Raw genomic sequence first — 12058 nt, forward strand, 5'->3', positions numbered from 1 at the left:
ATTAGTCACAACTTCATACAGTGTAGGGTTCTTTTGGTTAACAAAAAAAAAAAAAGTGGGGGGGAATTAATCTCAGGATTTAATTTCTGTAGGAACAGCATGAAATGGAACTAGTGTTCTTTCTTTTCACACTAAAGACAGGGCAGTAGAGGGTGTCCTGCTCCCCATACCCCCTGAAAGCCTGCAGGGAAAAGGGAAAAGAGTGACTTAAGGCATAACCCCCCCCCCTCCCTAAATAAGTCACTCTTCAGCCCATTAGTGTCCTACAGGGAGCAAGATGGGAAGGAAGGGTGTGATCCTGAGGATGACAGTACAGGGCAAAGAACAGACACGATAAAGCGTTCAATTGGTTAACCTTTGAAACTTGTGAGTAGAGCTGACCCTCAAAATTAAAATGTGTGTTAATTCACCACAGAACTTCATATTAAAATCAAATAACATACACAATAACAAGACAATCATTTCATTTCCTTTGTTACCACACACTACTTTTTGACAATTACTAGGTGAATGTTGCAAAATTTTATTGCAGCTTAGAAAAGGAGGTCTTGAGTGTTTAATATTCAAAATGTTGTACACTGCTTCTCAGGCAATACTTCCTGTGTGATTCTTTGATATCAGTAGTGTAGTAAGGGAGGATTGCCACCCCTAGTGACGATGGGGAAGTCTCTTAACTGCATCCGCTCCATGGTACCTCCTAAATCCTTCTATTCTTTGCCAGCAGTGAACACAGGGACTCTTATCTTCTGCTCACACCAGTTTCATCCTTAACCTCCTCCCTAACTTCCTGGTCCCATGAACAGGAAGTTACATCAGAAGGAGGACTTGTGGCCAGTTTGAGCAGCAGTTAGGAGTTCCTGCTCAGTGCTCACTGTCGGTGAAGAATATAAGAATCTAGGAGGTATCGGGGAAAGGGTTGTCTACAACTGAGAGGGATTCCCAAAAACCTCATCACTATTGTGTTGCTGCTGGTTGGTGTCCCTGTCAAAATAGTGTCCGGGATGCTTTGCCTTCCCAACCCCTTCCCCTCCCCCTTACTGTGCCAATGCTTGTCATTGTATCGGAGGTTGCTCATTTCATACAAAAGTCTGATAGAGTCATCATTAAAAGATATAAAGTAAAAACTTAGAACCAGATAAGAGGGTAAGGGGTGGATGGAGTGGGGAAAGTGCAGGAAATCAGAACAGAATCTGACCAAAACCAGTCTTTTTGGTGTTGGCAGAAACCAAAGCCAAGACCAGCCAGACTCGCCCCCCCCCCCCCCCAAGCAGCATCCATGCCCTGCCCCTTGACACTGCCACCAAACAGAGCACCCCTCCTGGATCCATCCATCAGTTCCCACTCCTGGGCCTATCTTAAGCCCTTGTGGCCTAGTGACATAACCGGGGTAGGAATGATCCCTTGTTGCTTATTCTCCTGCTATCTTCTTTTAAAATGCCTGCTGAGACTTTCAGCAGCAGTCTTGCGAGACTTGTTAAGGGTTGCAGCAGCCATTTTGAGACTGCAGCTGGCATAGGCAAGAGCAAATCGCATTTGCTCCTGCTTATGCCACTCCAGTCTCAAAATGGCTGCCATGACTTTCAAACTTATTATGATCAGGAGTACAAAATATGCAATACCAGTGTATAAATTAAACTTGTTAAGATTTATCACTGGTTTGTTTAATTTTCTTATTTATATTTATTAAAAATCTTTGTGCATTTCATCAAATAGAACACAGCAGTTAGATTGATTTACGGATTGAAGAAATACGATCATGTTACATTATTTTATTGCGAATTGCATTGGTTGCCTGTGGAAGCTCGGGTATTGTTCAAGTTGGGCTGTTTTTGTTACAAGGTTTTATATGGTGCAGCCTCTACTTATCTGGCTAATAGTTTTGCCATAGCTACGCACAAATGCAGAAGATAAACTCATGCTCTGTTCAATTACCCTTCTGTAAAAGGTTGTAAAAGCAAGAAATTCCTAAATCACTCCTTAGCATCTCAGGCATTGTTGCTCACAGCTGTTTCTTACAGACATTTTAGAAACAGCTAAAAATCTATCTTTTCTCCAAATACCTGACTAGCTGATTCATTCAAATATATGATTATGTTTAATGCTTATAATCTTTTGTAAACCGTGTAGAACTTTTTGGTAATACGGTCTATAAGTATAATGTTATATTATATTTGTTTAAAAACCACGTGTTGGAAACTATAATTTTATAATATTTCATAAGTGTTCAGTACCCAATCTCCTGCATTGGAGCCACAGTGAGATTATTTTGGGACCATCATGACACTTATGGGTCCCTTAAGTTGATATTTTCAACCTCTTGCTTTATCACCTTGGCTAGAGCTCCTAGTACTCCTATATTCTCAATACTGTTGTAATAGCACTTATCTTGTCCTCTCCAGCTTGGGTGGTTTTATCTTACGGCTCCGCAGGAATCCTCCACCACATGTGTATAATATGTGAATAGTTCTCTCTACAACTCCCCAACTCAGTCCTGAGTTTCGTTGCCAAGGCTTCTTCAGGAGGAGTATGTACTATAATCAAATAAATTAAATAAAGTTAGTGATAAAATAAAAATAAAATGGACCAAACCACTATGTTTGTATATCTATCAACTGTCAACAGTCTAGGTTCTTTCTAACTTCTCTTAATTGAAAATGAGATGATTGCTCTAAACTAATACATAAAAACTTTTTGTTACTTTGTTCATATTTAATTATGTATCATAAATAGCAATGGTAACCACCCGGGCTTACCAGAGAAAGTCCGGAAGTCACAGGAATGCTGGCCGCTAGTCCACCAGGGCTTCTAAGGTAAGCCCTGGGAGGGCGTTGAAGGTTTTTGTGGAGGGTGGCAATTTGGTCAAGGGTGAATTTTAGTTTCAGCCAAAAATGCACTGGCATTATGGGCCAGTTTCCATTCCAAAGCCAAAACCTAAATTCAGTAGGCCTCTATCAGAGAAGGGGGTTGGAAATGAGCAAGTAAGAAGCTCGCTGGGACTGTTGGTAAGAGGGAGAGTCAGAGAGGTAAAAGTCAGTGAGAAGACATGACTCTGGCCTTCTTAGAAGGTGTACGTGTTTTAATATCCAAACAGGATCTAATCTTGTGCATGCACATCAACACTATATTGCAAATTAATGCATCTAAGGCAGGGGTGTCAAAGTCCCTCCTCGAGGGCCGCAATCCAGTCAGGTTTTCAGGATTTCCCCAATGAATATGCATGAGATCTATTTGCATGCACTGCTTTCATTGTATGCTAATAGATCTCCTGCACATTCATAGGGGAAATCCTGAAAACCCGACTGGATTGCGGCCCTCGAGGAGGGACTTTGACACCCCTGATCTACGGTAATTTACTTATAGCTTGTAATAGAAAACCAGAAGCATGCTGTCTTAAAGCAAGAGCCTTTGAAGTTCTGAATGCTGCTGTTGAATGGAGAAAGTAGAGTTCTGAAGAGAGAGGTTTGATTTTTTTTTTCTGCAGAGATGGAGATCAGAATCAGAAGTAGAATACTGAATAGGGTGAATTCGCTTGTAGGAGGGGGAGTGAGAGAAAGCACATACTTTGGCAAGAATGAGTATCTGATCTTACAGGGTCAGAGAAGAGAAGGAGCATTAACAAGGCCAGAGGGCAAGACAAAGGGACCAATAGGATCAGAGCTTGAACCCAAGTCCAAGAAGTGGTCATTGAGAGCTGTCCTTGACTGGAAGGAAAGATGACATCTTGCCTGACCCATCAGAGCATAGATTGAAAAGATAGTCAGGAAGTGAAAGCCGGTAAAGAGCTGAGAGAGGAAAAACCATATACTATGAGTAGGGTTACTTTTGTGAAGTCAAAAAAGAGGACATGTGGCCCCACCCCATCCCTGAGTGTGTTTTTTTTTTCTAATAGTAGTACATCAAATATTGAATAAATAAATACAGTAGAAAGATAGGTTAGATGCAGGCCTCTGCCTGTTTCACCCCATTATAGCAGCTGCTCAATTGCTGCTGGCTGTGTTAGTTCTTAAACGGTCAAAGACAGGAAAAGTCTCAAGAAAAAAACCCAGGGCTGGATGCACTAAAAACGATCATTAAGACCATGCAGTTTGCTGTGGGCTGATTTTTTGGGGGGCCGATTTTAAAACAGTGAATGATGTTCAAACAGCTTCCCATACAAATGAGTTTTGCGGTAATCTGCCATAATTCCATCCAATCGCTCATTTTTAAAGCAACTCTCACACATGCACAGAGCCTGCAGGGGAAGCCTTAACAGCTGAGCAACAGGGGAAGCCCCAAATCAGCCTCCTGCCACTCAGCTGTTTGGAGCTTTTTTCTTTTTTTTTTTTTAATGGCACAATACCTATCCCTATTTTTAAAAAATACATGCTGGCTCCTCCCCTGACCCCCCTCTGACCCTCCCACACTCCCGAACCCCCCCCCCCAAAAAAAAAAAAAAAAATTGCAGGCCCCCGTAAGGATCCTTGGCAGGGGATGCTCACTCCCTCCTGCCTCAGCACATTTTAATGCATCCAGCCCTTCCAACACCATCCCTGTACCCCTGACACAAAGGTTCCCCCTTTCTGGCCCATCACCCCACCAAAGTCCCCCCCAAAAGGCCCTGGTAGGCTGGAGGGATTCAGGTCGGACCCCCCAGCTCAAGGACACCCCCCAACCCCCTGTACCTTGTTGTAGGCATGTTGTCATTAAAATCCAGCAGGAGGAATACTGCATCCTCCTGCTGGCAGGCAGACTGACCTTCCCCTTCCCGGTGCATCCTGGGATGCATCAGGAGGGACCCAAGGCCCTGATTGGCTTGGATACATAAGGCTCCTCCTTTGGGTTGAGCCTTAGGTATCCGGTCCAAACAGAGTCTTAGGCCCCCCTCCCACCCCAGGATGCACCGTGAAGGGGCGTCTAAGGCTCTGATTGGCATGGGTGCCTAAGGCCCCTCCAATGGGAGGGGCCTTACGTAACCAGACCAATCAGGGCCTTAGACCCTCCCTCCCAGTGAATCCCAGGATGCACCAGGAAGGGGAAGGCCCACCATTTTTGCAGAGGCAGGACCTGCCAGCAGGAGGGTACGGCATCCCTCCTGTTGGATTTCAATAATGACATGCCTACAGCAAGTTATGGGGGGAGTGTTTGGGGTTGTCCTTGAGCAGGGGGGTCTGACCTCACCCTCCAGACCACCAAGGCCTCTTATGGGAACTTTGGGAGGGCGGTGGGAAGGTTGGAAGGGAAGGCCTTCATGTCGGGGGGGGGGGGGGGGACACACGGATACACTAAAAGGGAATGGGCATCCCTCCTGTCAAGGGTCTTCAAGGGGGGGGTTACAATCTTCGGGGGGGGGGGGGGTCCGGGTAGTGTAATGTGGTGGTGGGCCATCATTAGCAGGGGGGGGCGGAATGTAGCACAGCACGGCATGCACACCTCGGCCCAACTTTTTTTATGATGGGAACAGGTATTGTGTGTGTGGCCATACACATCTGTGACCATAAAAAAGAAAAAGAAGAAATAGGGCAGACCTGTTGGTAATTTCGGGTCCTTAGTAACCGTCGCTAAATGCCTTAGCAATGTAAGTGCATCGATCGGAGGGCTTTTTTTAATATTAATGACCTCATTTTAATACTGAGGTCATTTGCATGGTAGAATCGGAGAATGGATGAACTCATGGAAAAGCACGCAATGGGTCATTTTGTACATCAGGTCCGCAAATTAGGTCTTGTCGCTAAAACAGTCAAACTGGTTTAGAGTCAAGTGTTACAAGGTTGGAGAGTTTTGTGCATCCAGTCCCAAGTATGCACAGAAGGAATTTTTTAAAAAAATCCTGCTCCCACAAGTAATCTGAAGTGCACTGCAAACAAAAAAGGGGTCTGAATTTTACTATGGTAAAATCTGGCAACCCTAGCTTATACACTAAGCAAGAGTCTGCAATCACATTACACACAAGGCCCTCACACTATAGCAGGAAGTAACTGCAGCCCCGAACATCCTAAGAAGAGCATTGTCTATAGGTGAGGCATGCACACAGTACTTTAAAGGACGCCGATGGCGTGATTGACATGCGATTGGTGGCCGCTTCTTAAGCAGCCGCTAGTATTAGCATCTTTTACAGAATCAGGCCTTAAGTATGTCCCATGCTAAGCCCTTTTGAGCTGTAATAAGTGAAGCTTAAAAGTGCTTATTTAGAGTTGTTTGGTAGAAAGACCTCTCAGCATTTTAATAGACTAGGAATGTGCACAGAAAACAATTCTGTTTGGTTTTGGTTCACTGTTGGAACCATACAGTTTATACATACAGTTTATTTTAGGTTTAAAACTTTAACGAACAGAAAATATTTTTATGCACATATATTAATCTCAAGTACATCAATTTGTAAGTTATACCAACTCTATTTTTCATATACTTGAATAGAAATTGAGGTACCCTTCCCCACCCCCCCCAAGAAAGGGGGAAAAAGGGTTGACTCAAATATAAACTGAGATCTCGGGTGTACATTTAGGTTTATATGGTATGAGGAGCCACAGATACAGCAATATTTATTGTACTGAAGATGGTAAAGGATGGGAGGAAGGGTCTGGGAGTTGGTCCAATTTAAAATATAGGTTTGAACAACTAATATACTTTTTTTTGTCCAAGAAAGAAAGTTTAGTCATGCTTTTGTATATGTACATTTCATCTACTTTCAGTCATTATTACTTGATATTATTATTTCACTATTTTCTAAGGAAGAAGTAGGAGGTGCCCCCAGAATCATTCAAGACAAACAAACATAACATAAATCTTTATTTATATACCGTGAAAGCCTTTCGGTTCGAGGTGGTTTACAGGAAAAGTGGCTGAGGAGAGTCAGCGAACTACAGCAATGGAGAAAGGACTGAATTGTATAGATTGCATAGAGGGAGGTTAAGCAGGGTTTTATAAGGAAACAATATAACAATATCTAAACAAATGACCTGCGCTGTTGCCCTCCATGTGTGCCCCCACCAATGCTGTAGTCGCATGCCCTCCCCAAGGAACACCAGCGCCACTATCCTGCCACCTCTAAGATGACTCATGCCATTGCCCTCCATGCGCAACCCCCATCAGACATTGCACTTATCCATCAGCTCTTGAAGAAAAAAAGCTGCAGCCACCATTGCTCTGTGTTGATGCTATGCGGGACCTTGAGCATCTGTGCATGCTCAAAGCCTGCTGATTCCCGACCCCTCCGAAATGCTCGGAGATTCTCAGAGGGGGCAGGAGCGGCAGGCCTTGAGCATTCCCAGATATTCAAGGCCCTGTACTGAATCAACACCTAGCCTTGGTGGTGGCAGCTTTATTATTCAACAGCTGATGGGTGAGCACGATATTGGCTGTTTGGGGGGGGTGCATGGAGGGCATCAGCGTGGATCATCTTAGGGGTGGCAGGATAGCAGTGATGATGTTCTTCGGGGAGGGAAGGTGTGTGACTTAGCAGCACCGGTGGTAGGGTGGTGGCTTGAATATAAACAGAGATCCTCATTTTGGGCCATTTTGTTGGTCCAAAAATCTCAGCTTATATTCTAGTATATATGGTAGCTTTTTGTGCTCATAAGAGAAAGCTCAAGACTTCAACTTGTGACCCTGAGCAAGTCATTTAATCCCCCATTGCTCCAGGTACATTAGATAGTATATGAGCCCACCGGGACAGAGAGGGAAAAATGCTTGAGTACCTGAATAAATTCATGTAAACCGTTCTGAGCTCCCCTGGGAGAATGGTATGGAAAATTTAATAAATACTGTGAAGGCAGAGCAGTGTAGTGGTGCTCCATTCCTTCTTCCTGGAAGACAATCTGCACTTGAATTCTGGGCTGAGGAGAGTGTACACAGTAGATCAGGCCACTGCAGCAGAGGAGTGGTAACTGATTGAAACCCCCCAAAAGAGGTCTGTGTTTGACTGATCAGAGTGAGAGGAGGAGATTTAGGGGACTCTAGGATCACAAAGGGGGTTGAGGAGTACTGATGGAATTTCAGAGGTGGGGCTGGGAATGGGGTAAGGAACAGAGTAAAGAGAGTGTGTGAGTATGTATATGACAGCAAGCTTGTACATGTATGTGTATGTTTGGGAAAGAAAATTCAGGCACAGCCCTAATCCTGTCTTCTAGCTCTAGCTCTGTAGTTCCACTTCCTTGTTCATCTACAGATTTAGCCCAGGTTAATCCCCTCTTTTGATTTGTGTGCTCTCATGTATTTTGTATTGTCTTGCCTGCTAGGTAAGACAAGGAAAGGAAATGGTTGACCCATTGGCCTCAGTAGCGTTGATTACTTGTAGCTCTGAGCCAGATTCTTTCACTGCAGGCACTGAACAGAAGAACTGAAGACTGTGAGATAGAGGTGCATTTCTGTGAATATTGGTTAGAAGTTAAAAGGGGACCTTCTTGGCTCTTCACATGAGCATAGGGCAGTGGTCTCAAACTCGCGGCCCTCGGTATGTTTATCATAATCATAAAAGTAAAATAAAACAGTTTCTTGATCATATGTCTATTTAGCTATAAATTACAATATTATTATTAAGACTTACCTAAAAGGAAAGATTTATAAACTATAAAGAGTTTTATCAAAATTGTCATTGCTTTAATAAGACATTAACTATTTTTCTGAAACCCTCCAAGTACCTACAAATCCAAAATATGTCCCTGCAAAGGGTTTGAGTTTGACACCACTGGCATAGGGCATCTCTTTCCAGTCTATAGCAGGAAGCTCTGGAGAGAGAACCCATCACTAAGATTCATCAACGTAAATATTACTCTGGCTTCCGAAGCTGAGAAGATCCCATGGAGGAAGGACTGCATTTAGTAACATTACGGCTATGGAAAGGAGTTTGGAGAATGCCTTTTTTTATTTAGTTGAACTTGAATCTCCTCTTTCCACTACAGTTCAGAAAGTTTTACAGGACTGCACATAACTTGTTTTATTTTGATGTTTTCGACAACCAACCATAGAAAGTAGCCGCTCGAGAATTTCTGAAGAGTTAGAACTCTATCTGTGCATGGTAGGTGAATGAGGTTATATACAGGGTCAATTGAACATTTTTTGTGGTTGGAAGGGCCAAACAAACCAATCTTAGGTCCTGTTCACAAGCTGTGTAGTTGCTGAGGTGGTGTTAGTTAAAATGTTGGCTAATGGCCTACCTCATTTCTCTGCCTATAATTATATCCACAGAAATTAGAACTTTGTTAAGAGGTTTCCAGAGAGACATGGATGTTTGTAGTATTATCATATTATTTCATTTGAAGCCAGCTTAACTAAAAGCTGAGAAAGTGATTGTTCAAGGTGAAGACTAAAGAGAGCCTGCATTAGAGGGTCTGGTGGAACTTTCTTTGCATTTCTCAAGGCACTCACTGCCCTTTGTTTTGCAGGGGGTCAGCCATCGCCAAAATCGTGGGAGATAATGCAGCCAAACTGCCCCAGTTTGACAACACGGTGAAGATGTGGGTGTTTGAAGAGCAAGTAGGAGGGCGAAAACTCACAGAAATCATCAACTCGGAACATGAGAATGTCAAATACCTACCAGGCCACAAGCTACCCCACAACGTGGTAAGGAGCGGAAAGATTACGTATGTAGAAATTGGGCTCTTGTGATAACTACCCATTCTCTTTATAACAATAGTCTTGTCTTTCCAAGTTATTTCCTGCTGTGTTCAGATTCCTTTTGTTTACCAAACTTGCTATAGTAATGAAAATGGACATATTTTGGCCAGCTAGAGAATTGTGAATTCTACTGTAGGCTAATACTGGCCAATGTTGGCTGATTCAGATTCTAGATGTCCTGGTGTTTAACTTTGCCCTAGTTTGTCAGACTATGGAGGTGGAGGAGCCCTTACCAGCTAATAAATTCTATTAGGCAGTGTGGGTGCCTGGCATTTAGTCACTCATTAACCAAACCTCTGACTGTTCAGCCTTGTGTGCTAGTAGCATACAGTGGATTGTAAACAGAGCTGGGCTTCTACATCCAGGGATGAAAAAATCTGGATCTTGCTGTGAAATTGCAAGTCTTCCAGAGAATCACAAGAGACCAGGGCTGGTCATAGGAGTTTAAGAATATAAGAATAGCCATACTGGGTCAGACCAATGGTCCATCTAGCCTAGTATCCTGTTTCAAACAGATGCCAGGGCACAAGTACCCGGGAGAAACCCAAATAGTAGCAATATTTCTTGCCACCGATCCCAAGGCAAGCAGTGGCTTCCCCCATGCCTATCTCAATTGTTGCACATAGTTCCCTGTGTTCATCTACCTACAGGTGAAGGAGATGAGCAGTAGCACTTTAGGTTGCCTCCCCCCTCCCCCCCCCCCCGCCCCCCACTTGCAGCCTTGTGCTCTTTTGGGGCAGCAGAAATCCATATCATTTACTGTTTTTAATTCAAGTGCTGAGTTCAAGAATACCAGATCATCTCAAGGGTAATTCTATTTTGATTCCATTGAGATCAGTTTGGAGTAAATTGTTGAAATTATGGGGAGTATCATCTGAATGTTACGAATTTTTTTCCAATTCAGGGAAATGGAGATTTTATCCCGGGTATGATTTTTCGATCTTGGGCAAATAAGGGGGTTCAGTTTATTGCTCAGATTTTGGATGAGTCTGGGAAGATAAGGAGATTTCCAGACCTTTCCTTAACGATTGGAAGTAGACCAGGGTCATTATATGGATATATGCAATTAGAACATTTTGTTGGTCAAATACGAAGATGGGGGTCTTTCTTTGGGTGTTCATGAAAGGCTTCTCAATTTTTTTAACCAATGTAATGAGGTTCCAATCTCTGTATCTTTGTTGCGTGGTGGTGGTGTTTAATTTCAAATAGAACATATAATAGCATCATACAAAAATGGTGTGATGAGTTGGGGACTCAAATATCACTTCAAGATTTTAGTCAAGCTATTCATCGATTGCTTAAAATTATTAAGGGCTATGTCTAGAGGGAATGTATGTATAGAGTTTTGCATAGGGCATATTTCTCACAAGTGCAAGCATTTCATGCAGGATTAGTTAATTCTTTCATTTGTATTAAATGTGAGAAAGCTCTGAATACTTTATCTCATGCATTGTGGCAATGTCCTCTTATTAAGTCATTCTGGTATTCCATCCTATTATATTTAGGTTAATTATGGGATTGTCAATTAATGGAGTCGCCAAGGGGGTGTTATTTGGTAAAGCTGCTGTGTGTGGGGTATATGGTCAAGGTAGATGTATTTTATTTCAAAAGGCATGCATGATTGGTCATAAATGTATTTTGCAATATTGGTTACAGAAAGATCCTCCTAATTTTTGGCATTGGAGGAATCAACTTTATTGTTTAATTGTATTTGAAGTTAGGGATGTTTGTAAGTTTCCAAGACGTACACGTTTGTTTGTTTTTTAATTTGGGACCCATATATTCAAAATCTTTCCTCTAGAGCACGAAGTAAGATTGTTAATATTTTACATTGAAGCTTTGGAAACATTTATAACTTTGTAATACTTGGTAATATGTGTCATCTTCCATTCAAAAGAAAGGGGGGGGAAATTGGGTGGTGTAGGGGTAGGATGAAATAGGTCATATTGAAATGTATATTGAAGGAATGATAAATTTAATTTTATATTATAGTTTTATTAATTACTTCAATACAATGTGAATTGGAGGAGGAAAAGGGAGGGGGGAAGGGAGGTGGGAGGTAGTAGGGGGGTTGATTTGGGTCATATGGAAATATATTTTGAAGGAATGATAGAAATATGTATGTAAATATTATAATTGTGAATCTATTTGAAATTAAATCTATTTGTATTATATTATTTCCTTCAATAAAATGTTATAAAATAAAACTTTAACACACAATCTATGCCTGAGTTGCTGTGAGAAACTAGGGGCTGTGACCATTGGCGTAGTGAGGATGAGAGGTGCCCAAGGTGGTGGTGTCCCTTCCCCATCCTCTTCTCTGTGCCCCCCCACCCCGATCCTTACCTGCCCTCCCCTGCTGCACGCATGCACCCACTCCCTACCCCTTACCTCTGTTAACTTCCCCAGTGCGAGCAGCATTACCGATTCGCTACCTGCACTGGCTCTCTCTCTGATGCAAGACCCG

At 42.7% G+C, this 12058-nt stretch overlaps 1 protein-coding gene across 1 annotated transcript in view; it reads left to right on the top strand.

The window, feature by feature from the left end:
* GPD1 (glycerol-3-phosphate dehydrogenase 1) overlaps positions 1 to 12058 on the top strand; it is a 62332-nt gene that overhangs the window by 6014 nt on the left and 44260 nt on the right. The window contains exon 2 of the mRNA XM_033939156.1: positions 9360 to 9537. Within this exon, the coding sequence (XP_033795047.1) occupies positions 9360 to 9537 (178 nt within the window). The remainder of the gene's footprint in view (positions 1 to 9359; positions 9538 to 12058) is intronic.

The sequence above is a fragment of the Geotrypetes seraphini genome, chromosome 3 (genome assembly GCF_902459505.1).
Source record: "Geotrypetes seraphini chromosome 3, aGeoSer1.1, whole genome shotgun sequence".
In the NCBI taxonomy this organism is placed as follows: Eukaryota; Metazoa; Chordata; class Amphibia; order Gymnophiona; family Dermophiidae; genus Geotrypetes; species Geotrypetes seraphini.